The sequence below is a fragment of the Schistocerca serialis genome, chromosome 11, assembly GCF_023864345.2.
Source record: "Schistocerca serialis cubense isolate TAMUIC-IGC-003099 chromosome 11, iqSchSeri2.2, whole genome shotgun sequence".
In the NCBI taxonomy this organism is placed as follows: Eukaryota; Metazoa; Arthropoda; class Insecta; order Orthoptera; family Acrididae; genus Schistocerca; species Schistocerca serialis.
In genome coordinates this window covers 148623401-148649092 of record NC_064648.1, presented here as the reverse complement: position 1 = coordinate 148649092, position 25692 = coordinate 148623401, and the positions used below count along the sequence as shown (strand labels likewise).

Here is a 25692-nt window from a genome sequence, read left to right as displayed (position 1 = left end):
TCTTCTGACAAGTGTCTGCAGTCAAATGCTGTGTCTTTTTCCAGTGCGATAGCCAACCCTCATGTGCTGCAAGCAAGTTACTCTTGCCAAGATGCTTATTAAATGCAACTGCGTTTTGTTTAATTATTGGACCACTGACTGCAATTCCTTTACTGTGTTGTATGAGCCTCATATAAACAGACAGATTCAGTTCTTCATTCTCACTTTCACATGACCTTCCATTTTCCCCCAACTCATTTCCTGCACAGTCGATCATCGTCCTTTTTTTTATGTCATAAATAATAGTTAGTCAGCAACAATGGCTTTCTGTGAAGGTCAGTTCAATTTATTCAAAATTTTGGGTTTCTGCTTTACATCTTGCATAATGGGTTTCCTTTTGGAGGCCATGATACTGAACTGTATAGAGAAAGCCACAATTTCAAATAGTTGCAGCATTGTTTAACAACGTAATTAACTAATGCAACATCTCTAAGTCGAAGTATTCAATACATTCTCCAGAACATTTTGACGAATGGAGAAGTGTGTGGAAAATTTGTCTGGCGCACCTTGACTACCAAATAAAAACAGTGGTGCAGTTAGACTAAAATGCAGGAAAAAAAACGGACAATTCGTTTCTTGGGGGGCGGGGGTGCAAAATCATCGCAGGTGATGAGACTTACCAGTATGATGCTAAAAAAGGAGGGAGGGGGGGAAGCACAGTGCAGAAATATGCACAAAGGGGCAAAATGCTTTGATGACAATTGATATTCCAGCCAAAGTGACAAGCGAGTTGATCATCATCCCAAAGAAAAACTTTTCTGAATGTCTGACATGGCTGCATTAATGTTCTGTGCATTTTACTGAAGTGGGGCAGACTATGCAGAACACATGAAGCATTAAAACAAACATCTCAGTGTTTCTCCTCTTCTTTTTCCTGTGTCTTTGTCCTGCAGTGGCACAGCGTTGCCACGGTTATGAATGGATTTGGCATGGTTAATTTAAGGTGTGGGCAGATGTTCTGCCTACTCGCCCATTGGCTTAAACAGCCGGCTCACAGACAGAAGTTTCAGGTTTGTTATTACACTGCCGGCTGTGTGATGGGCTGAGCAGTCTTAGTTTCTTCTTAATATTTCTTCTCTGTTAACAGATGGCATGACATGTTATATGGAAATGAAGTCCCATACTTCTTGACAGAGCGTAGGGGAATGATGCGGGAGATGCACACCGCCTTACTAGACAAGGTCTTAATGGAGGTGGTTTGCTGTTGCCTTCCTCTGACCATAATGGGGATGAATGATGATGGAAACGCCACCACAACACCCAGTCATCTCGGGGGATGTGGAAAGCCCTGACGCCGCCGGAACTCAAACCCAGGACCCCATGCTCGGCAAGCGAGAACGCTACTGTTAGACCACGAGCGGCAGAGGACATGTTCTATACCATTGGAAAAATAAGACACCTATCTATTTAGTGGTGCATAACACACTATTTCTTTCGATATTTTGTGAGTTAGTAAGCAACTGTTTTCAGGATTTGTTAGGTTTATCCTCCCAACCCCATCAAGAAAACACCCTCCAGAAATTGTGAAGTGTGCAAAGCGGAGGAGGAGAAAAGCAATATACAGTTTGAGTGTGAGAAATGTCTACTGGTGTTCCACATGCCTGTATTTTTCAAGTATGCCACACCATCCAAAACTTCTAAAACAGTATTGTCTTCTCTACTTATGACAGATTTATGAAGAATTCCTATCAAAAAATTATGCAATTTTGAGAAAAAGTGTAAGACAAAATACACTGATTTTCATAAATTTAAATAGTAAATACAGAGTTACTATGGGGGAAAATTATTAGTAAGTGTGTTGCACAATACCACTCTCAAATGTACAGTACACATTAATATCAGAAAGGATAATAGCATTTTACAGTTTAACAACATTAACAACCCACAGCATATTTTTACACATTCAGGTGACAAGCAGGACAGATAGGATGGTGGAAGTGGGGCAAGAACTGACCTGCGAGATGAGTCTGAAGTCGTGGCTGACCAGCACCATGCCGCCCTCGAAATCGTTGATGGCATCCGCGAGTGCGTCGATGGTCTCCATGTCGAGGTGGTTCGTCGGCTCATCCAGTAGAAGCAGGTGCGGCGCCTGCCATGCCAGGAATGCGAACACCACACGGCACCGCTGCCCGTCTGACAGCTGCCGGATGGGGCACACCTGCCGACAGACACCCCACCAGTGATAGCCTCTACTACACTGCAGAGCCCAAAGCACATACTACTGGCTACAGCACTCTGAAAAAGTTGTATACTCTTAACAGTGTAAAGGAGGAAACGGCATTATGTCTCACGCTATTTGTCATCGTCAATGTGCACCCCTGTATTTTAGTCATTTTTAATACCTTTTGTTTCATTTCATATTCCACTTTTTGTACCCAATCTTTTTGTACAACCACCGGCTAAACGAGTCCCACACTGGCAGACCGTAGTCCGATGGTAGTATGAATTCTGTACATGGATGCAGCACAGTCCAGCATTCCTTCACTGACCGATTGGGAGGTGCAGGAGGAGGACCGCATGACTACTCTCCCATCTGTTGGCAAACTGCAGCTTCTAACTGAGGTCAGTGAAGCAAAGCAAACACTTTAACTCCACTTTCTAATGCTCTTTTACTAAGATAAACCGAGTAGAACTGCCCCAATTTAATACTCGTACCACTGAAAACATGAATGAAATACAGTATAACCCCGCTTTTAAATTACCGGAATTAATGTTTTCCCACCGTTTAAGACTTTTGTCGGTCCCGTCAAATTCCCTATGCCCACAATGTTATTGTACACCTGATTTTGCGTCAACATACTTATAATTTTCCCACGATTTACACATTACGAAAAAATGTTTGTGGAGAAAATATGATGCTGGCGTAATGTTGGCTGTCCAGTAGTGTTTACAAATATTAAGTGAAGTTTTTTGACACCAAGGCACTCTATTCAATGGATTTGAATGGCTAAACGAGTAAAAGTTTTAACAATTGCTGCCGTATCTCCCGTTGCCACCTAGCTCTATGTGGCATGGTGGCCAATGGGAGTAACTAGGTTCGTTCGAATGGAGATATCATGACCAATCATAACCATTTCCATACTGTCTCTACTGCGCAAATGCAGTTTTGTGATTGTTCTGATCATCTTGACATCTTTGTCGAACCATATTTCGCGTGTCTCGGCGTATGGCCACGTGGAGCGCTAGTTGACACAGTCGTTCACTTTGTGTTGCTCAATGTTTTTAGTGTAAACACAGTGCCTGTTTCGTACTGTACTAATGCTGAGCAAAATGTGTTTCGAGAATTTGTTGTCAAGTGCAGTATTTATGTATGTATTTTTTGTGATGTCACACAAACAAACGAAATACTTATTTTCATAGTTGCACTTGACAACCAGAAAAATTTCTCAAAAGCGTCTGCTAAGCATGAAAAAATACGTAACTAGTGCAGTATTTCATTATTTAAATAATGAATGACAGATACAGGCTTTCCAAAAACATCGATTATGACGTTTGAAAGTAAGTCAGAACATTTCCACTTCCCAGACAGTTATAAATTCCAGTTACATCAGTGGTTTTTATTAGATAGATAGTAAACCTTTATTAGATAATAAAGTCCCGGACAGGTTTTGATGCCTGTTATGTAGATACATCATACATAAAGTGCAACGGGATTTCCTGAACTTAACTTTTACAGCTGAAAACTGTATTTCCCACATTTTACATTTTCGCACGTTTTACACCATTATTTTATTTTTTTTTAAGTCCCTTGAAAAGGTGTAAAAGCAGGGTTTCACTGTAAGTATTAGTGTCAATGAAATTGAGAAACATCTGAAATTGTTAAAACTGAACAAAGCTCCAGGGTCTGATGGAATCTGTCAGATTCTATACTGAATATGCGACTGGGTTATCCCCTCTTCTAACTGTAATCTATCATAGATCCATAAAAAAAATAAATGCCCAATTCTTGAAAAAACACACAGCTCACACCCATCTACAAGAAGGGGAGTACAAGTGATCCACAAAACTACCATCAAATATCTCTGACACTGATTTGTTGTATAATATTATAACATATTGCGACCTCAAACGTAATGAGTTATCTTTAACAAAATGCGCTCTTCAGCACCCCTGTCAGCATGGATTCTGAAAAACATCAAGCACGTGAAACGCAACTCGCACTTTTCTCACATGGCATACTGAAAGCCTTAGATCAGGACCGGCCAAACGCTGCACAGTGTGCAGACGTGTGGAAGTGGTGCACATGTGCACACGTGTGCGACAGCGACATCTGTTATTAGACACGTGTCCTAAATGAACGGCGGCGGCTCCACTTCCATGTTTATGTGGTACAAGCAAGAGCGCAACATACCCAGTCTCGTTTACCCATGGTAACCGAAACCTTAACAGAAGTACTGAGAAAAGGCAGGTACTGTGGAAAAGCAAAGGACGGGAGATCTATGTTCTCAGTCGTTTAAAAATTACTGGGAACTGCAATTCTTTTTTGTAGCCATTGGTGAAAACTCACAGTGTTTGCTATGCCGCCGAATAATAGGCGGCCAGTGTAAGTTTTCAATTGAAAGACACTACAATACATATCACAAAGACGAGTGTAGTGTACTCAACAGTGAAGAACGGCAAGCAAAATTAAATGTCCGTAAGAAAATGGGTGAGACACATCAACTCGATTATCATTTCTCATGACCAATGAGAAACGTGTTTCGATTTATTCCTTTCATAATTAAAAGTTATTGTTTACTAACTGTGCATTATTGCCTCATTCTGCTCCATGTTACATTATTACACTCCTGGAAATTGAAATAAGAACACCGTGAATTCATTGTCCCAGGAAGGGGAAACTTTATTGACACATTCCTGGGGTCAGATACATCACATGATCACACTGACAGAACCACAGGCACATAGACACAGGCAACAGAGCATGCACAATGTCGGCACTAGTACAGTGTATATCCACCTTTCGCAGCAATGCAGGCTGCTATTCTCCCATGGAGACGATCGTAGAGATGCTGGATGTAGTCCTGTGGAACGGCTTGCCACGCCATTTCCACCTGGCGCCTCAGTTGGACCAGCGTTCGTGCTGGACGTGCAGACCGCGTGAGACGACGCTTCATCCAGTCCCAAACATGCTCAATGGGGGACAGATCCGGAGATCTTGCTGGCCAGGGTAGTTGACTTACACCTTCTAGAGCACGTTAGGTGGCACGGGATACATGCGGACGTGCATTGTCCTGTTGGAACAGCAAGTTCCCTTGCCGGTCTAGGAATGGTAGAACGATGGGTTCGATGACGGTTTGGATGTACCGTGCACTATTCAGTGTCCCCTCGACGATCACCAGTGGTGTACGGCCAGTGTAGGAGATCGCTCCCCACACCATGATGCCGGTTGTTGGCCCTGTGTGCCTCGGTCGTATGCAGTCCTGATTGTGGCGCTCACCTGCACGGCGCCAAACACGCATACGACCATCATTGGCACCAAGGCAGAAGCGACTCTCATCGCTGAAGACGACACGTCTCCATTCGTCCCTCCATTCACGCCTGTCGCGACACCACTGGAGGCGGGCTGCACGATGTTGGGGCGTGAGCGGAAGACGGCCTAACGGTGTGCGCGACCGTAGCCCAGCTTCATGGAGACGGTTGCGAATGGTCCTCGCCGATACCCCAGGAGCAACAGTGTCCCTAATTTGCTGGGAAGTGGCGGTGCGGTCCCCTACGGCACTGCGTAGGATCCTACGGTCTTGGCGTGCATCCGTGCGTCGCTGCGGTCCGGTCCCAGGTCGACGGGCACGTGCACCTTCCGCCGACCACTGGCGACAACATCGATGTACTGTGGAGACCTCACGCCCCACGTGTTGAGCAATTCGGCGGTACGTTCACCCGGCCTCCCGCATGCCCACTATACGCCCTCGCTCAAAGTCCGTCAACTGCACATACGGTTCACGTCCACGCTGTCGCGGCATGCTACCAGTGTTAAAGACTGCGATGGAGCTCCGTATGCCACGGCAAACTGGCTGACACTGTCGGCGGCGGTGCACAAATGCTGCGCAGCTAGCGCCATTCGACGGCCAACACAGCGGTTCCTGGTGTGTCCGCTGTGCCGTGCGTGTGATCATTGCTTGTACAGCCCTCTCGCAGTGTCCGGAGCAAGTATGGTGGGTCTGACACACCGGTGTCAATGTGTTCTTTTTTCCATTTCCAGGAGTGTATCAGGAAAGTTGGTCATTAAACCGATTGTTCCAATGTATACTTACATTTAGGGTTCTTTTTTTAATGTGTGAAGGGGTACGCTCAGCTGAAGTCGATAAAACATAACATTCATCTAATTGTCGGTTATTATGGAGATTTCAGGCGGAACTGATGAAAGATATAGCAGTAATGGTATTGAAATAACAGGTGATCATCGAGAGGTCTGCGGTTACCATTCTGTTCAGAGGTCAGTGAGACAGAAATTGTGTGGGTGCAACTGAGGGCACCGAGAATTAGTTATAGGAAACCTTGCATTAGTTTAATGTTATTTGAAATCATGAATAAGGCTCGTTGGAAGTCGCTGACTGCTCCCTTTCTTAAATACTAGATCAGAAACATTACGCGTATGCACGTGCCGTCAGTCAAGCTGCCTTAATAAAAACCCACGGTTGTTAACTGTGTTACTTGTCTTACTGGATTAAACTGGTAACTTAAAAGTAGACGTCTCAATGAATAGACTATGACAGTATTTTAAATGTTTTAATACGCGAAATACCTTCCCACGGTTGGCTTGCAAGCTGTGGAAAGAGCACTAGAATGTGCCGGTACAGAGTATCCCAGCAAGTGGATAAAGCGACATCTGTGCGTAGAAACATGCACTACATGAACGCCGACGGCACCGGCGTGCAGGCTGTGACCCGGAAGTTGCATATGTGCAGGAGCACCGCACGCGTGCAGAATTTATGGCCGGTCCTGCCTTAGATCGAAGCAGTAAGGTAGACATAGTATTTCTCCACTTCTGAAAAGCATCTGACTCAGTACCACACCTACACTTATTGTCAAAAATAATATTATACAGGGTATCAAGTAAAATTTGTGACTGGACTGAGGATGTTTGGTGGCGAGGACACAATAAGTTGTCTCAGATGGAGGGTCATTGGCAGATGTAGAAGTAGCTTCGGATGTGCCCCATGGAAATATGGTGGGACCCTTGCTGTTCGTGTTGTATATTAATGACCTTGTATACAATAGTAACCTCAGGTATTTTGCAGATAGTGCAGTTACCTATAATGAAGTACTATCTGAAAGAAGAAGCATAAATATTCAGTCAGATCTTGGTAAGATTTTAAAGTGGTGCACAGACTAAACTTGCTTTAAATTTTCAACAATGTAAATTTGTGCACTTCACAAAATGAAAAAAAAACTTAGTGGCCTATGACTGTAGTATCAATGAGTCACTATTGGAATCAGCCATCTCTTACAAATACCTGGATGTAACATTGTAGGGATAAGAAATGGAAGCTCACGAAGGTTCAGTCACTGGTAAAGTGGGTGGTAGACTTCAGTTTATTGGTATAATACTGGGGACGTGCACACAGTCTACAAAAAAGATTGCTTACAAAACACTCACGCAATCAGTTCTAGAATGGGGAACTCGCATCAAGTAGGACTAATTGGAGATATTGAACGCATACAGAGAAGGGCAGCTCGAATGGTCGCGGGTTTGTTTGATCTGTGGGGAAAGTGTTAGAGGTGCTGAAGGAACTGAACTGGCAAACTCTACTAAGGTAAACGTAAAATATCCCAAGCAAATCAGCTAACAAATTTTCAAGATCCTGCTTTACATGATGACTCTGGGAACATACAATACCCTATGTATCGCTCATATAGAGGATATGAAGATAAGATTAGAATAATTACAGCATGCACAGAGGCATTCAATCATTCTTAATGCGCTCCATACCTAAATGGAATGGGAAGAAACCCCAATAACTAGTACAATGTGGTGTACCTCTGCCATGCACTTCATGTTTGTTTCCAGAGTACAGATATAGATGTGGAAGTAGGCCCCCCCCCCCCACACCCCCCCACACCCCCCACACACACCCACACACACCCACACACACACACACACACACACACACACACACACACACACACACATTGCTTCTACTCTATGCCAGGCAGCTTCAGGCCTTCTGCTTTCAATTATTCCGATTAGCCTGAAACATCGCTGTTCCTTTTGAGTAGCTTAATGTTCACCATAAGATCCCATTTCCTAGGATAGTGACACTCACTGTAACTCTTATCTCCCTGGAGGCTTCCCAACAATCGGTATGTGGAATAAAGGCAGAATTTTGTGCACCGTATTTACAAATTCCAATCATTTTGGTGCGACAACCAACTCCAACCTGTCCACAACTCACTGACCATGCCATACAGCATACCATTGCTTGAAAGGTAGCACCGAACACAATTTTTTCCGTACTCTAGCAGCAGATGTACCTCGTGCCATGCAGATCCAACTGTGTCCGGTTGGGACTCAAACCCAGAATCTTTCAGCGAAAGCTTAAAGTTGTTTAGGCATCACCAGTGGATTGTGTAATTCCAGCTTGAGTCCCAGTCAGCCACACAGCTGTGGTATGCCAGGAAAATTAACGAACTTCCGATACTGCACGCTCTATCAAAGATGAGATTTTCTGTGGAACATTCGACACTGAGGTCATTAGAGAGAGCACAAGCTCAGATTGCATGAGGGATAGGGAAGAAAATTGGTCGTGCCATTTCAAAAAAACCATCCTGGCATCTGCCAGCAGCAATTTAGAAAAATCATGGGAAACATAAATCTGGATGGCTGGACGCAGGTTTGAACCGTCTTCATCCTAAATTCTCTGTTCCGAGTGCATGCAGCCGATGAGAGGGGCGTGCCGACATCCGTGCAGCAGAAGTGGGCAGGCAAATGGTCAAACCTCAGACACACGCATCTGTAGTGCTTATTGCATCTCGGCAGATTGTGTGCACTACAAAACACAGTGTATGGTATCTCTCACTTCTGACAGTGTGAAGCAGTAGAAATTTTACAGATGAGGCATAATTTGGGAACAAAACACTCTACAGACCTCATATGTTTGCTCAGAATACAGAGTTTGAGAAGGTCCGTAAACAAGTAGGAAAGCAGTCGTATGCAGATTAAGAGTATAGGACAGAATGTCTGCAATACTGGTGATCTTATTAGAGACAACAAAAGTGTGACAGTATCTGGAATTCCTTCTCAGAAAGAAGCTGCAACAACCATTCAGCCACGTCGCAGAACAACTTTATCACCGCCAAGAGCACTCTGGGTGGGTCGTCAAATTTTGCCTGAACATAGAGGTCCAAATATCTGCAGCTAAAGTGGATGCATTTTTTGAATCTCGTGACCTGTGACAGAACTATATATACATATATACACCTGAATCTAAATGAGTCAGCAAAGTGTGGAAAAGTAAGAGTGACAACACCAGTGAAAATTGATGCTCAATTGCCAGCTGATTAGGTGCTCGAAAGAATCACGTTACCGATGAGGCGTTTCTCAGATTCAGTTTTTTTGAACGAGAGTCACACCGTTGACTTTAGACTCACTCATTGCAGCACATGACTGAATCAAAAATTATGACAAGGGCCCTTTCCCCATACTGCACCCCCTCTCTATGTAGAAATTTGAAGAACTGAGGGAGGCACCTACAACAGTGTAGCTGTAGGGAACCAAAGTAAATTATTTGTTTTTATTATTTTATTTAAAATGCTTAGTTATTAGCACCACTGTTCCTAATAACTGCTTGTGTTTCTCGAAAAGGAAGGAGTTTCATTGAACATACCTTTGTTATAAATACCTGTACCACACTTGAGAATGAACTATTGATAGTGGATAGGCTGGTGTAAGTGCCTGACATTATTGTGTAACTGTTTGTGCTTTTTGCAAGTTGTGATACTGCTAAAAAATAACAAGTTAATGGGATTAATATGAACAGTAAGAGGACAAACATTAGAAGAACTTTCAGTAGTATCACAACTTTCAGAAAGCCACAAACAGTTACGAGACAGTGTCACGAACTTAACAAACTGTGAATAGTGGATAGGCTTGTTTTTATCAAGTATGGTGCAAGCCCTTGTAACAAAGTTAACTTACTCATGAAACTCCTTACTCTTAGAGTGACAAAGAAATACGTCTGTGCGCACTGAAATTGATCTACTCTTGACCTCATGATCCCTATTATTTAAAGCTGGTTCTCTTAACTTTGTAAACAGGCTGTAAGTGTATTGCCATATCGCTGGCTTAGTTGTGGAGTTTCTCTGTCTAGTCGATCGCTGGACACGGAACTGTTATGTTGTGTAGTGTGTAGCTCTGCATATGAGAGGCATTGTTAGTACGGAAGTTGAAGTGTTTCTACAAGTGCTATTACAGTAAAGTGATAAAATAAGTATATGATTCAGAGGGAAGTGCATCAAGAAGTAGTTTAAAAATGAGCAGTGCTGCTGATAACGTATTTGTGTATCCTCTCGTTGCGTGTAGTACCGTACTGTATCAATCATCTGCGGTCTCCCAGAATGAACTGATGTGAATCAGTAAAAATTAGTTACCATAAAAGAGTGCAGTCAATTGCCAGTGTCTTGTAGCAAGCGTGAGAACGTGCGTTTGGTCATCGCTTTCCGCATTATCAACAATCACCCGTGCCGCAACGGTTACGTGCACCCTCATACAAGTGAGAACTGAAAAATTAACTTTACGAACAGAGCTATATCATTACTAGTGTAAAGGAGGACTGGCACCAAATATCTGTGTACGCGTGACGAGCGTAAGAACTTTCGTGCACTCATTCGGCTTTCGCATCATCAACAATCATCTGCACCATCATCAACAATCATCTGCGCCGTGTTCGGTTACACGTATGCTCGTCCGAATGATATTGTGGACTGTTAATCATCCATTAATTGGGATAACACTTCTGAATTAGAATGTAAACAGGGAAACCTGTGATTGTCTTTAATAGTCTCAGAAAATAGTTGTTCATACCAGACGTAGAACAGTGTCGTGTTTTGATGTTGAATGGCTCCCCTAACTCACTTGCGTATTTCGATAGATAATTTTAGGCAAGCCAGCAGCAGTGTGGAGCAGAACAATACGACCACCGCAGGATTACCAGTTATGTGGTGTGGACAGGGAGCACAGTCGAAACAACGAACAGTTTAAAGGTACCACCCCACCCATCTGTACTCTAGGGCATGTTACAAGGCCTTCTCCAGAAAGCTCAGGTGGCTGCCAGTTAAAGTTTCCTCAGAATCTTTGTGACACATTCCCTAGCTTCATACAAACCCATGACCATTCGTGCTGCTCTTCTCTGTATATGTTCAATATCCCCTATTAGCTCTATGTGGTATGGATCCCCTGCACACTAGCAATATTCTAGGGCAGCTCACATGAGAGATTTGTAAGCATTTTCATTTATAGATTGACTATATTTTGATACTATCCCACCAATGAACTGAAATCCACTTTTTTCCCCACCTATGACTCAGCCTACATGGTCATTTCAGATTTCTGCGAATCATTACACGAGTATTTGTACAAGTTGTCCGATTGCATTTGTGACTTACTGGGAGGCCATAGCAAGGAACAAAAACAAGTAAAAAATGTCATGTAAAGATGGACTCTAAAATGGTTACCTTAAAAGCCATGAGCACTTGTTCAGTAGAAGATGCACAGTTTATAGCCCACATTCATATGCCTCTGTTCAAATGTTCATTCGTCTCATATCCCCGAATACTGACCATTCCTCCTAGGACACCCTGCCTATATGATGTGTGTTCAAAAAGTTCTCAGCCTCACTCAGAATCACAGCACTATTCATGTACTTTTTTACGGCTTACATCGGTATACGTGTTAGTAAATGGCGTGTGCAACTGCAAGTCATTTCAGGCCGAAGTTGACTAGGCAGTCTTTCCAAGGAATTGTGTGCACGGTGTTGAAAATTGAAGAACTCTAGTGTCATGCAATATTTAAATTCATAAACGAAGGATTAACACCAACAGAAATTCATTTGTGGCTCATAAATGTGTATGGCACCTCTTCACCTTCAATTTGCACCCTGAAGAAATGGGCTACCGAGTTTAAACTTGGCCGTGAAAGTATACGAGATAGTCCAGCAAACGACGTCCAAAAATTGCACATTGGAAATCATCGACAAAGCACACAATGCGATTTTAGAAGATCGGTGTATAAAGGTGCACGAAATTGCTATTGCTCTAAAGACATCAAAGGAAGATATCACACCTTGCACTGGGAACTGAGCACATGAAAGGTTTGTGCAAGATGGGTCCTGCATGTGCTCACTGCAAATAAACTGCATTCACACAATAATTGCAAAGAAATGCTTAGTGCTTTTTTTTCAAAAAAAAAAAAAAAAAGACAGAAGTGACTTTTTATGTTGATACACGACAGCAGATTAAACTTGGATTCATCCCACACACCTGAATCTGAAGAGCAGTCTACACAGTAGTTAGAAGGCAGTCCTTCAGCTCCAAAGAAGACAAGAACAGTGGCATCAGCTGGAAAGATCACCGTGTCGGTGTTTCGGGATGCAAAAGGGATTTTGTTGTCTTATTATATTGAAGAAGTTAGAACCACAATTGGAGAATACTACTCTCAACTTCTAATGAAACTGGATGCAAGTTTAAGCTTTATAATGAGTAACATTTGCAGATTCCGGAACGTGATCCGCTATTCATATGCAGGCAAGTTCTTAGTTTTCTCTATTACTGTACATGCTACAATACCTTTAACACAAGGCCAGACTTGGCATTAGGATTCCTGGGATTTACAAAATCTCATGTGATTGCAAAAGCACTTACATTAGTCAGTCCATCTGCACTGTTTCAGATTGCTGTGCAGAATACCAGTGGCACATTAAAAAAATAAATAAATAAATAAATAAATAAAAATCAAGAATTTGAGGAATCTACAGTTGCTGAGCACAGCCTCACAAACAAATGTACAATATTGAAGAGTCTGTAGAAATAAAACTGTGTGAGAAAATGTTCAACAATGATGGCAGAAATGATCTTAGCAGTGTGTGAAAGCGAGTTCTCAAGGCAGGAAAGAGCCAGAGACAAATGTCTCAATGTTTACCGTATTTACTCGAATCTAAGCTGCACTTTTTATCCGGTTTTTGTAATCCAAAAATCCACCTGCAGCTTAGAATCGAGTGCAAAGTAAGCGGAAGTTCTGAAAAATGTTGGTAGGTGCCGCCACAACTAAGTTCTGCCGTCGAATATAAGTAGCGCTATACAGGCTTGCTTTGCATGCACAAAGATAAATACTGGCACCAAAACCTCTGCGTCAGTAAATAAATTAAAAAAAAAAGATGGAAGATGAGCTTTTTTCTCCGCCCCGAGTTTCAACCACTGCGTTTTCATACATCATCCGACGAAGTAAATACAAATTCCGTATTTTTCATCTTCGAATGTAGCAGCATTTCAATGTACTACGAAAATCCGACTGGCAGGACTGTTTGGGACGTTTGTCAATATGGTCAACTCTACGTTCTGAATTTTTTCCCACCTGTGAGAAGAGATGGTTGCTAATAGGAACTTTTATGTATTGTGAATCACATGCAGTATTCTCTTCACCATAAGAATAATACGAATATAAACCTTTTGCCAAGTATTCTTTCGTGTTTGCTGCTATCTCTTTTAGATCCTGCCTGCCTAATAAACTACGAAACTTTAGTGAGACAACAGCAAACGCGGAAGAATATACATATCATGTCATGTTTATATTCGTATTATTCTTATGCCTAATAGTGGTACAGACAGAAATGAAGCACGGCAATTGACTAGATTTTTAAATCTAAGATGACTAATTTCTGTGCAGAATGTAATGTACTAAAGAGGCGCCTGCAAAGATTTTCAAACGGAGAAAAATTTTTGCTAAACTCTCGTTCAGAACATCATCTATCATATGCAGTCTATTATTTGGTTCTTGTTGATCATTATCGAAGAAAGCAGCAGTGTAAGTAACAACAAATAGCTGTCTCTTGCCATTGTTTCGCTAATGAGACGATTCCTTTCTTTTGTTTTTTAATTGTAAGCGGCGGTAGCGTGCACAAAAGCAAGCCATGCCGTGAGCGGCGACAGGTCGTAAACACAAAAAAATGGTTCAAATGGCTCAGAGCACTATGGGACTGAACATCTGAGGTCATCAGTCCCCTAGACCTACTTAAATCTAACTAACCTAAGGACATCACACACATCCATGCCCGAGGCAAGATTCGAACCTGCGGCCGGTGCGGTCGCGCGGTTCCGGACTGAAGCGCCTAGAACCGCTAGGCCACACCGTCCGGCTTGTAAAAACGCATTATCAGAATGCGACAAACAATGCACGACACAGTACAGTAATGCATTTTCAGCTTAGAGTGACGTAAACACCTAAAACAAAGAGAATGGCACTTATCAGATCAAAGAAAAATAAGCAATCAATTCAAACCAGACAAAGCACGTGAAAAAGGAAGGGTATCCGTATAAACACGGACGGAGCGGCTGACGCATAGCAATGGCTACCTGGTGAAGCTTAACTGCTAAGCTTACGACTCGAACCGAACTACTGTAGCTGTATTTTAATTCATTCGACCTAAATTGTCTTTCATATTACAATGGACCAACTTTGTTTCGATTTGGAGGTGCGGCCTAAAACTTTTCTCTCCCCTTTAATTTCGAGTCTGAAATTTCAGGTGCGGCTTAGATTCGGGAAAATTTTTTTTCCTTGATTTCGAGTCTCATTTTTCAGGTGCGTCTTAGATTCGAGTAAATACGGTAAGCTATGGCAGGAGCGGTGGCACCTCCAGCGCAGACTCCGACACTACCTGCAACAGCATGACATAACTACTGACCAATCAGAAGCCACCTTTGGGTTATATAAGGCCACAACAGCAGCAGATTCAACAGTCAGTTGCTCCTGACGGAGACAATAAGATAATCATTGAAAGCTCAAGGATTTGCCCTGAACTGACATAGCAAGAAGTCAGAGAATGTCTTATATACTATGTCAGGGCTTCCCAACCTGTGGTCCGCGAACCCCTTAGGGGTCCGCCGGCTCTTTCTACGGGGGTCCGTGGCCACCTTTCACCAAATAGTGTAAAATAATGAGTAAAATTATTGAATAAAAATGTGATTATCAAATTCATCACTAATTTTTTTTCGTGTAAAAAGCATGTGTACTTCTACTTCAGGTTGTATCCCCCAAGCAGCCTTTGTGGTTCGTAAGTGAGAACGTATACACAGTTTAGTGCCGGAGAATGCGGCTTCTCTGATCGACTGTTTAGCAACAATACGGGGGTCGTTTGTGCTCTGGCTCACGGCGCTAGATGCGCTGAAACCTTTTACGCATGCGCGGAGCGAGCTTTGTCGACCAATCGCAGCGCTTGCTGGCACGTATGTGGCCCCAGGCAACATTAAATGTTAAACTTGCCTTGTCAGTGCACTACCTGTTTCATAAGCCGATTTTTGACCAGTTTATTACTTCTGACAAGGATCGGTGGCTGAAGTCAGGGTCATTGAAGAAGGCTGCAGTTTCTCCAACGCCTTCACAACAAGGGAAGTTTCCAGTTGAAATGAATGAGGAGGCAGGACGACCAAAGGAAGACTTTATGTACATTTGAACATTTTTCTTCGGATTTCACGAAAAACCACACACACACACACACACACACACACACACACACACACACACACACACACACACAGACACGCCTGTTACGAAATATGCATGCTCCTTACATAACAGTAGCCAAATAGTGGAAGTGAACAGACCGTAAGTGACAGCTTGTCAACAGCGAAGAGTTTGGACATGACGTTGATTGCTCTTGGAAGAAGACAGCTCGATCGTGTGAAATTTCAATTACGAAGTAATTTTAATCAGGCTATAGTGTGTTGAATAAAGGGAGTAAATCCACTAGTAAGTGTCTGGATACAGTGAGAATTCCAATTGGATCGTTAATTTCAAGTTGTTTTCATTCATCGCTAAACCAAAAACTATTGATACTCCTCGGGGCAGGGGGGGTATTGGTCGTCATTGGGAACATGGCACTTGCATTAAGAAGCTTTCAGTTCCCATGGGCTTCGCTCTGAAATTTGAAGTTACTGTGCTTTTGACTGACTAGGGGTCCGCCAGCTGAAAAGGTTGGGAAGCCCTGCACTATGTGATCAAAAGTATCCGGACATCTGGCTGAAAACGACTTACAAGTTCATGGCGCCCTCCATAGGTATTGCTGGAATTCAGTATGGCATTGACCCACCCATAGCCTTTATGACAGCTTCCACTCTCGCAGACATACATTCAATCAGGTGCTGGAAGGTTTCTTGGAGAATGGCAGCCCATTCTTCATGGAGAGCTACACTGAGGAGAGGTATCTATGTCCGTTGGTGAGACCTGGCACGAATTCGGCATTCCAAAACATATAAAGGTTTTCTACAGGATTCAGGTCAGGACTCTGTGCAGGCCACTCCATTACAGGGATATTACTGTCATGTAACCACTCTGCCACAGCCGTGCATTATGAACTGGTGTTCGATCGTGTTGAAAGATGAAATCGCCATCCCCGAATTGGTCTTCAACAGTGGGAAGCAAGAAGATGCTTAAAGCACCAGTGTAGGTCTTTCATGTGATAGTGCCATGAAAAACACAACCACACCATCACACCACCGCCTCCGAATTTTACTGTTGGCACTACACACGCTGGCAGATGATGTTGACCGATCGTTCGCCATACCCACATTCTGCCATTGGATCGATACATTGTGTACTGTGATTCACTCTTCCACATAATACTTTCGTCCAATGTTCACACTCCTCACACCAAGCAAGGCGCCGTTTGGCATTTAACGGCACGATGTGTGGCTTATGAGCAGATGCTCGACCATGAAATCGATGTTTTCTCATCTCGGGCCTAACTGTCATAGTACTTGCAATGGATCCTGATGCAGTTTGGAATTCCTGCGTGATGGTACAGACAGATATCTGCCTATTACACATTATGACCCTCTTAAACTATCGGTGGTCACTGTCAGTCAACAGACGAGGTCGGCCTGTACGGTTTTGTGCTGTACATGTCCTTTCACCTTTCCGCTTCACTATCATATCAGTAACAGTGGACCTAGGGATGTTTAGGAGTGCAGAAATATTGTGTAAAGACATAAGACAAGTGACACCCAATCACCTGACCCTGTTCAAAGTCAGCGAGTTCTGCGGAGTGACCCATTCTCATGATGTCTAGTGACTACTGAGGTCGCTGATATGGAGTATCTGGCAGTAGGTGGAAGCACAATGTACCTAATATGAAAAACTTATGTTTATGGAGGTGTCCAGATACACGTAGTGTACAACAGTGCTGTTGTGAAAGACTGTTATCGTATTACGCATCTATTTGAAAAATGCCTAGGCTGTTACACTTTATTTACATAACATGTGGTGACAACTTTCAATTTAATCCCTTTACGTCATTCATCACATCCATCTCTCTGGTCTACAATTAGTACCAGCGCATGCACATGCACCAGTGCTACAAATATTGGTAGTAACACTGTCCGCTTCCCGTCTGAGTGATGTCATGTAAACACTGATATTTCAATCTGTTTGCTTCTAGAATTAACATAGAGTTAGCAATCTGCAACATTTATAACAGAAATTTTTTACTTGATTAAACTGCTCAATGGCACTTTATAAAGGATTTTAGTTACTTTGTAGATGGTAAAAAAATTCATTTACAGTGCCCACGACTTTTGCACAGCATGCTGCTGTTGGTAACTGTTTGTGTGATAAACTATGGGAAGTGCACACGACAATCTGATGTGTCCAAGTTGTGTAGCCTATCGTGTTGCTCATAAGTAATTTCCCAAGATTTGTACATGAAGTTAGCTAGCGTTTTGTTTCGCTCGCAGCAATTTAAACTGAACTATAAAGATGCCAGCCTAACTACAAGCCTGAAAATTTTTACATAGTTGGGTAAAAGAAAGTCAAATGTTTGTGACAACCAAGATAATAAGACTGAATGATTACGTTGGTTTGAGATACAGTTGCAACTGTTGCAACCATGTGAATGCATTCGACGTATGCATTCTCCCAGTTTCTGTAGTTTGCGACTGAGTGTAAGCTGTTTGATTTGCGGCCAATGGTCGGTTGTAACCAGTTTTTCCTGATCAGAGCAAATTCTTGTGACTGGCTCCAAAGCCTTTAATAAGCCTGCTCCAAAGATGTGCATGTGCAGAGCTGTGTGTGTTGAGTCTAATAGCATTCTAATTGAAAATATGAAGTTCTAGGTTCCTGCTAGTCTTGTAAAGAAACTGTATATCTCAAACTTGTGGAAAATTGAATACACCCTAGTGTAATTTTATTACCTTGCGGGATTTTTCTGTAGAAATATGTTGGCTATATAAAGCCTGGGGTATCAAAAGCAAAAGGATCACACTATCCTTTAATTTCACTTTGAAAATGAATAAATTTTTCTGTTGCCTACAAGGATCCGATCACAAGAGCAGATAATTGGGAGTCACATACCACACTCATTGCTATAAATGACACGTGCACACTAAAATGGCTCTCTTTAGAGGGAAGGTGGCATAAGTAGAAATAAGCATGCTATGCTATTAGACATACATTGGCGAAATTAAGCTGCATATGTATACCAGATTCTTAACCAGTGGACACATTGCAGCCACTCCCTAACAACTAAACCAATGATAAATTTTCTTCAAATTGGATAATTTCCGGTATTTTTAATGTTTGGGCACTTAACAAGCCTCTGTTTATTAACTATTGTACTAATTCTCAACAACGTATTGCCAATCAACAACAAACTTCGAGTTACCAAAACCAATGAGACAAGCTGATCAAATTTTTTCATCATACACAAGTAATCACAATGTAAAAGAAAACAATATGTGGGTGAGGAAAATGGTGTTGGGAACAATTGAGAATGTCTTCAGTTAACATGTTCAATTATTGACAACATAATGTGAATGGACAGACAAAAAATCTACTCACCACATGACAGCAGGAAAAAGGTTTTAACTTTTACAAGCTTTTGGAACCAGTGGCTCCTCCTCCCGGCAGAACAGTTGAAGGGGAAGGAGACAGGTGAAGGGAAAGGACTGGGGAGATTTAGGGAAAGGGATAAAGTTCAGAAAAGTCACCTAGAACCCAGGGTCAGGGTAGACTTACCGGACTGTGCGTCTTCCTTCACCTGGGGTTCTGGGTGACTTTTCTGAACTGTACCTGTTTCTCTCTAGTCGTTTTCCATCACCCCTTTTCCTTCCCCTTCAATTCTTCTGCCAGGACGAGGAGGAGCAGCCACTGACTCCAAAAGCTTGTAAAAGTTAAACCTTTTTGCGTTCGTGTTCTCCTGTTGCCGCTTGGTGAAGAGATTTTTTTTATCTATCCATTTATGTTATTCAGTTAACATTTTATTTAAATGGATAGATAAAAAAAATCTATTCGCCAAGCAGTGGAAGAAAACACATCTACAAGACTGTTGTAATTGGCAAGCTTTCGGAGTCAGTGGCTCCTTCAGGCAGGAGGATTGAAGAGGAAGGAAAAAGGGTGAAGGAGAAAGACTGGAGAGGTCTTACCCCTTTTCCTAGACCTCTCCAGTCTTTTTCCTTCACCCTTCTTCCTTCCTCTTCAATGCTTCTGCTTGAAGCAGCCACTGACTCTGAAAGCTTGCCAATTACAACAGTCTTATGTGTGTTTTCTGCTGGAACTTAGTGAGTAATTTTTTTATCCAGCCAATTAAATAATTTATATCTAACAACAAAGATTCTGTAACTTACCAAACGAAAGCATTGGTACATTGATAGAGACAATAAAAAACACAAACAAACACAAATTTCAAGCTTTCACAACACACGGTTGCTTCATCAGGAAAGAGGGAAGGAGAGGGAAAGACAAAAGGGAGAGGGTAAGGAGTCATTCCAATCCTGGGAGCAGAAAGACTTACCTTGGAGGGAAAAAGGGACAGGTATACACTCGCTTCTTTTACACACAATTTATAAAACAATTGAGAACATCGAATTCACAACATCTGCTGCAGACAAGAAGAAGAATACTGTGAAGAATAATGCTGCTACTGCACTTGTCGATGGACCATGTATTTTCTGTGCGCTAAGTCCCCCGCTGGCGCGCTGCCAAGATGACGTCGGGCGGCCTTATCGGCGCGGGGTGAAAGGTCAAATGCTCAGTGTGCTGATGTGACATGCTGTTACATACTCTATGCCGAAAGATATGTATGTATGTATGTCCGGTTCTCAGCTACGCTACAGATCACTATTTATGAAAATACAAAGTACAGTCTCCAACAAACTTTACATATTCACATACTCCTTTACCTTTAATCCAAATAAATACAGACTCATTTACAGATATTTTTCTCTTATTACGAGTATACAATGACAATGCAGAAGGTGACATATATACAGATTTACCAAAGTCTTTATTTGCAAGTTCTCCAATATGATAGGTACGGTAGGCTATAATGTCTCTGTCTACAAAACTTTCAAGGCCAGGCACGTTAGGAACTCCTGTACCGCCTCGTACAATTGCTACTGTAAGCCAACCATTACCATGTGTAAAAGAATTGTTAATGTCAATACTAAAATTAAGTCTACATCCACAGAAAATACATGGTCCATCGACAAGTGCAGTAGCAGCAGTATTCTTCTTCTTGTCTGCAGCAGATGTTGTGAATTCGATGTTCTCAATTGTTTTATAAATTGAGTGTCTGGAACGACGTCGATATCTTCTGTATGGCATCGACAAATGCAGCACACTGAGCATTTGACCTTTGACCCCGCGCCGATAAGGCCGCCCGACGTCATCTTGGCAGCGCGCCAGCTGGGGACTTAGCGCACAGCTTCTATAAAAGCGAGCGAGCACCGCGCACCGGATCACTCGCGCTGCTGCTGCTGCACAGGCAACTGCATTGAACGCTGCCAAGATGCCATACAGAAGATATCGTCGTCGTTCCAGACACACAATTTACAAAACAATTGAGAACATCGAATTCACTACATCTGCTGCAGACAAGAAGAAGAATACTGTGAAGAACACTGCTGCTACTGCACTTGTCGATTGACCATGTGTTTTCTGTGGTTGTAGACTTAACTTCAGCATTGACATTAACGATTCTTTTACACATGGTAATGGTTGGCTTACAGTAGCTATTGTACGAGGTGGTACTGGAGTTCCTAACGTGCCTGGCCTTGAAAGTTTTGTAGACAGAGACATTATAGCCTACCGTACCTATCATATTGGAGAACTTGCTAATAAAGACTTTGGTAAATCTGTCTATCTGTCCCTTTCCCCATTGTCATTGTATACGCACACACACACACACACACACACACACACACACACACACACACACATCCGCACATATACAGACACAAGCAGACACATGGGATGTTGTTGGTAGTCACATAACGCAGATCACGTATGTGGTAACTAATAGAATATACCATTTTTTTTTCAACAATAGTACGTTAAGTTATTCAATGAAAATGGTGTAGCAGTTCTGGAATTTAAGACAGTTAAAACAAGGTCTGAAGTCGTCTGAGAGAACAGACACTCTAGAGTAAATAAGGTCGTTATCACAGCACAGTGCCACGTTAGCACCTACCTGCTGGCGGCCGGTGAGGCCGTAGCGGCCAATGATCTTGCGCATCTCTTCCTTCTCCTTTACCTCGGGGAAGGAGCGCATCATGTACTCGAGTGGAGACAGGTCCAGGTCCAGCAGCTCGTGCAAGTGCTGGTGGTAGCGTGCGATGCGCAGGTGAGAGTTCTTGCGGATCATGCCCTCCGTTGGGATCAGCTGCAACACGCACCTTCAATTAATACTACCACCGTAATAAGACGCAGAACATACGACAGGAAATATAGCCAAATGTCCAAACTTATGGAAGGTTAGTAATACTCTAACTACAAGAAGAATGAAGTTCACAGTGTAACGTTTTCTCGCACACTGGCTGCTGCGCAGACTAAGCTGTAGGGAATGTCACAAGCAGTTAACAACAAGCAAAGGGCAGTCGAATGAAAAATCTGCGAGGTCAAGAAAGGGGTGGAGGGTCGGAGTGTAAGACAAACGGCTTAAATATGGAAAATTGTGTGAATGAAAGATACAGTTATGCCCATCCGTTCTTTGAATGTGCCGTTCAGGATGTCTGGAGAGGGCAAGAGATTGCAGGATGTGCAAAAGGCAGACAGGAAGAGCTGACCGAGAACAAGGACGATGGACGGCATGTCTGATAACCCTGCCAAAATGGGGATGTGAAGATGAAAGAGAAAAGCAAGGGAGGCGGATGTACGGAGGCAGACTGTAGAGGAGGCAATGCTGCAAATGCTGAAAAAGAAGAACAAGTAGAAAATGGAAAGACCACTCTCCAGCTACAATACGAAAGGATACCTTTCTGTGTTGAGACACTTTAACAGCGTAAATGATAAATGAAACCGTCCGCTGCCGACAGGTGGTGTTGACATACCTTGATGGGGACAGCTGAAAATGTGTGCCCCGACTCTGACTAATCCCGGAACTCCTGCTTACATGGCAGATGCTTCTATTCATCTCGGCCACTGAGGACACAGATGAATAGTGCAACTGCAGGGACTTATCCCTTGCACGCTTCCTGTGAGACCCACATTCCCAACTGTCCACAATCTACAAACGTAATGTTCCTAATAGATACTTTGCCCATCCACTCATTACTTGCACCCACTTGCGTAAGAGTTCGGGGAAAGCAATATCTTAATCATTTTAGGGGCGACTTTTGTTCTGCTGCTACCTGTGTTTGTTGATATGTACCTTATTTTCATCCAAGGGGCCAGAGTGCAACCTGCACTGCACACTGTTCAGCCAATTTACCTCCTTAGGAAGGAACTGTGCAGAACACTTACTTAGTGTGCTTTGGTGCAACGCATTACTTTGATAAAATCATGTTTTTTTAGTGTCTACCTAATTGACACACAAGGGTCACAACAGCTGAAAGTATTTTTTTAAGTACTAAAATAGTTTAAAATTGCTAACTATTTGGATGTACAGTAGAGCGTCGATTATCCGAACGTCGGTCAACCGAACAACCGCTTAACCGAACCGTGTACTCGCTCGCACCTGTTACTCTCCCACCCTACCGTCCATCATCCCCCTCACTCCCAAACCATGTTTCCCACAGTAGTCGCCGCACTGGGCCACCGCTGGTGGAACATTGCTTCTAATGGGGCCTTCACAAGGCGCTGCTGACCGGCCAAGCCGCCAGTCGCTGTGTTTCAACAATCAGCACACTTCTGTCGGCTTGGCTCTGGCAGTAGAAGTAGCGCCAGTATCAAAGCTGTTCACAGCAACAGCTGCGCCAGCTTCGCGCACTTTGAAGGATTGTGCACCCCCAAGAAGAGCTTCTCACGGTGCAGACAGTCACCTTCTGTTTACTGTTACGACCACTTGTGTGCTGCTGCGTGAAGAAGTGAAATTGACGATACACAATGCTTAAACGTAAACATGTTGTCCTTTCTATGAGGGACAAGTACGAGATTATTACTATATATTCCTACTGAAGTTGCCTTTGTATGTTACTTTGTAATACTAAAAGAGATGCCTGTTTTTATGACTAAATTTACTGTACAGTACTTCTTTTTGGCAAATAAACATGTACAGTTCGATTATCCGAACAAACCAGTTTTCCGAACACCCATGTTCCCCAATTACTTCGGATAATCGACGCTCTACTGTATGCACAAAAATTTCTCTGTTCACTTGCCGCATCACATTCGGATAAAATTCCAAGTTTTTGAAGATATTCGCCATTATCTTCGTCGGTGCCTGAAACTGACTTATGAGCTGGCAAGGTTACCTGTTTTATAACCTCAGAATGGCATCCAATTTGCTGGATAACGTCAATGTCATGATGGTGCGAACAGAGGTCCCGCTCTCTACATCCGCAGATTTTCCTTGCACTCTTCATCTAGTGCATCTTGTAGTGACACCCATCACATCAGGCAATCAACTGCAGGAAGTATTCCTCCGTGTTTCTCTGTCGAGTGCACGCTTCCATGTATTGCCAAGTGTATAGCCTGTGTCTCTCTTGAAGTTGTTTTCACACAATTTCAACACAGCTTCTCTGATCACAGAGTCCCAATAGTTTGAAGCGTGAACTATTATTTTCATTTGTTCAAAAAATGATCTTTTGCTGTCTTCTGCCACTGCTAATTTATCTGAATATTTGTATTTAAGGTGATGATGTTCAATGCAACAATCGGCAACTGTCCCTATAAACTGGTCCACGTAACTCTTGCCACACTCACAAGCAATGTTATCAATTCACGGCACTCTCAGGTTGAGATTATCTTTAATGGTTTGCAACATTTCTTTACTTTTTCTGAGTGCCCAGATGACTGGTCCGATTCCTTGCCTGTTTAGGACTCTTCCTATCTGGCTAGTTGTTATACCGCAGAATGGAAGCTGCGCTGTGTTGGTCATCTGCTTGTTTGAATGGAGTCGTGTCTTCTCAACAGTGTTTATCTAAGCTCAGGAAAGAATACCCATTTCTTCTGTACACCATCTTCAGATGCTGTATCTCAGAACCTACGTGGTCCACATCCAAAATAGTTCTGCTCTGTGTACTAAGCTGTACAGCATAGCTCTCTTCTGAGCTGGCTAGTGAAAGCTATGCCCATTGAGATACAGATCTGTATATGTCTGTTTTCCGTATACAGATTTCCGTTCGACCAAGACACCTAAGAAGGGTAACTCCCATTCTTCCCCATATTCACTGTAAATCTTATATTGGGATATATACTATTCAAATGGCCAACGAAGTGCTGCAGAGCCTCATTGTCATGCAACCAGATTAAAAATGTATCATCAAAATATCTAAAGACGCAAGATGGCTGGAAGGGAGCACTCTTCAACAGTCGTCCTTCAAAATATTCGGTGAGAAAGTTAGGTATGGCTGGTGACAATGACGAACTCATGATTGCACCATCAGTCATTTCATAACAATTTCCACCAAACAATAAGTACATGGGCATCAAAGTGTGGCAAAATAATTTCAGAATTTCTGGGGAGAAATGAATGCCCAACAGTTTTCACGCATCTGCCACCGGTACCTTTGTAAACAGGGAGACCACGTCCAAGGCTAACCATGACTTCACCTGAACTATTGGGACTCAGATCACAAAAGCTGTTTAAATTAGACTGTAAAAACAACTTCATTAGAGACACTGGCTCTGCACTTAGCAATGCATAGAAGCATGCACTTGACAGGAAAAAACATAGGGGAATGCTGCTCGCAGTTCACCACCTCACGTGATGGGTGGTGCTGCAAGCAACGCTAGATAGAGAATGCAAGCAAATTCTACAGATGAAGAGCACACCACCGCTGTACGTGCCATTACGACGATGACATAATCCAGCCAATCAGATGCTGTTCTGGACGTATAAGAGAGGGTACCTTGCCAGCTCACGACAGTCAGTTTTAGTCCCCAACAAATATTATGATGGTGGATATCATCTAAACATTGAAATTTTATCAAAATTTGACACAGCAAGTGAATAATGAAATTTTTATGCAAAGACTCTGCCGTGAAAAACTCTGTAGCCATATTTGGAAGTACGA

The 25692-nt window shown here is 42.8% G+C and overlaps 1 protein-coding gene across 2 annotated transcripts in view; it reads right to left on the bottom strand.

The window, feature by feature from the left end:
* The window catches only part of LOC126426788 (ATP-binding cassette sub-family F member 2), a 100408-nt gene that overhangs the window by 13143 nt on the left and 61573 nt on the right, over positions 1-25692 (bottom strand). For both annotated transcript variants that reach the window (XM_050088784.1, XM_050088783.1), the window contains exons 10-11: positions 21708-21899; positions 1994-2197 (exon numbers count right to left, since the gene is read on the bottom strand). In XM_050088784.1, coding sequence (XP_049944741.1) covers positions 1994-2197; positions 21708-21899 — 396 coding nt within the window. The remainder of the gene's footprint in view (positions 1-1993; positions 2198-21707; positions 21900-25692) is intronic.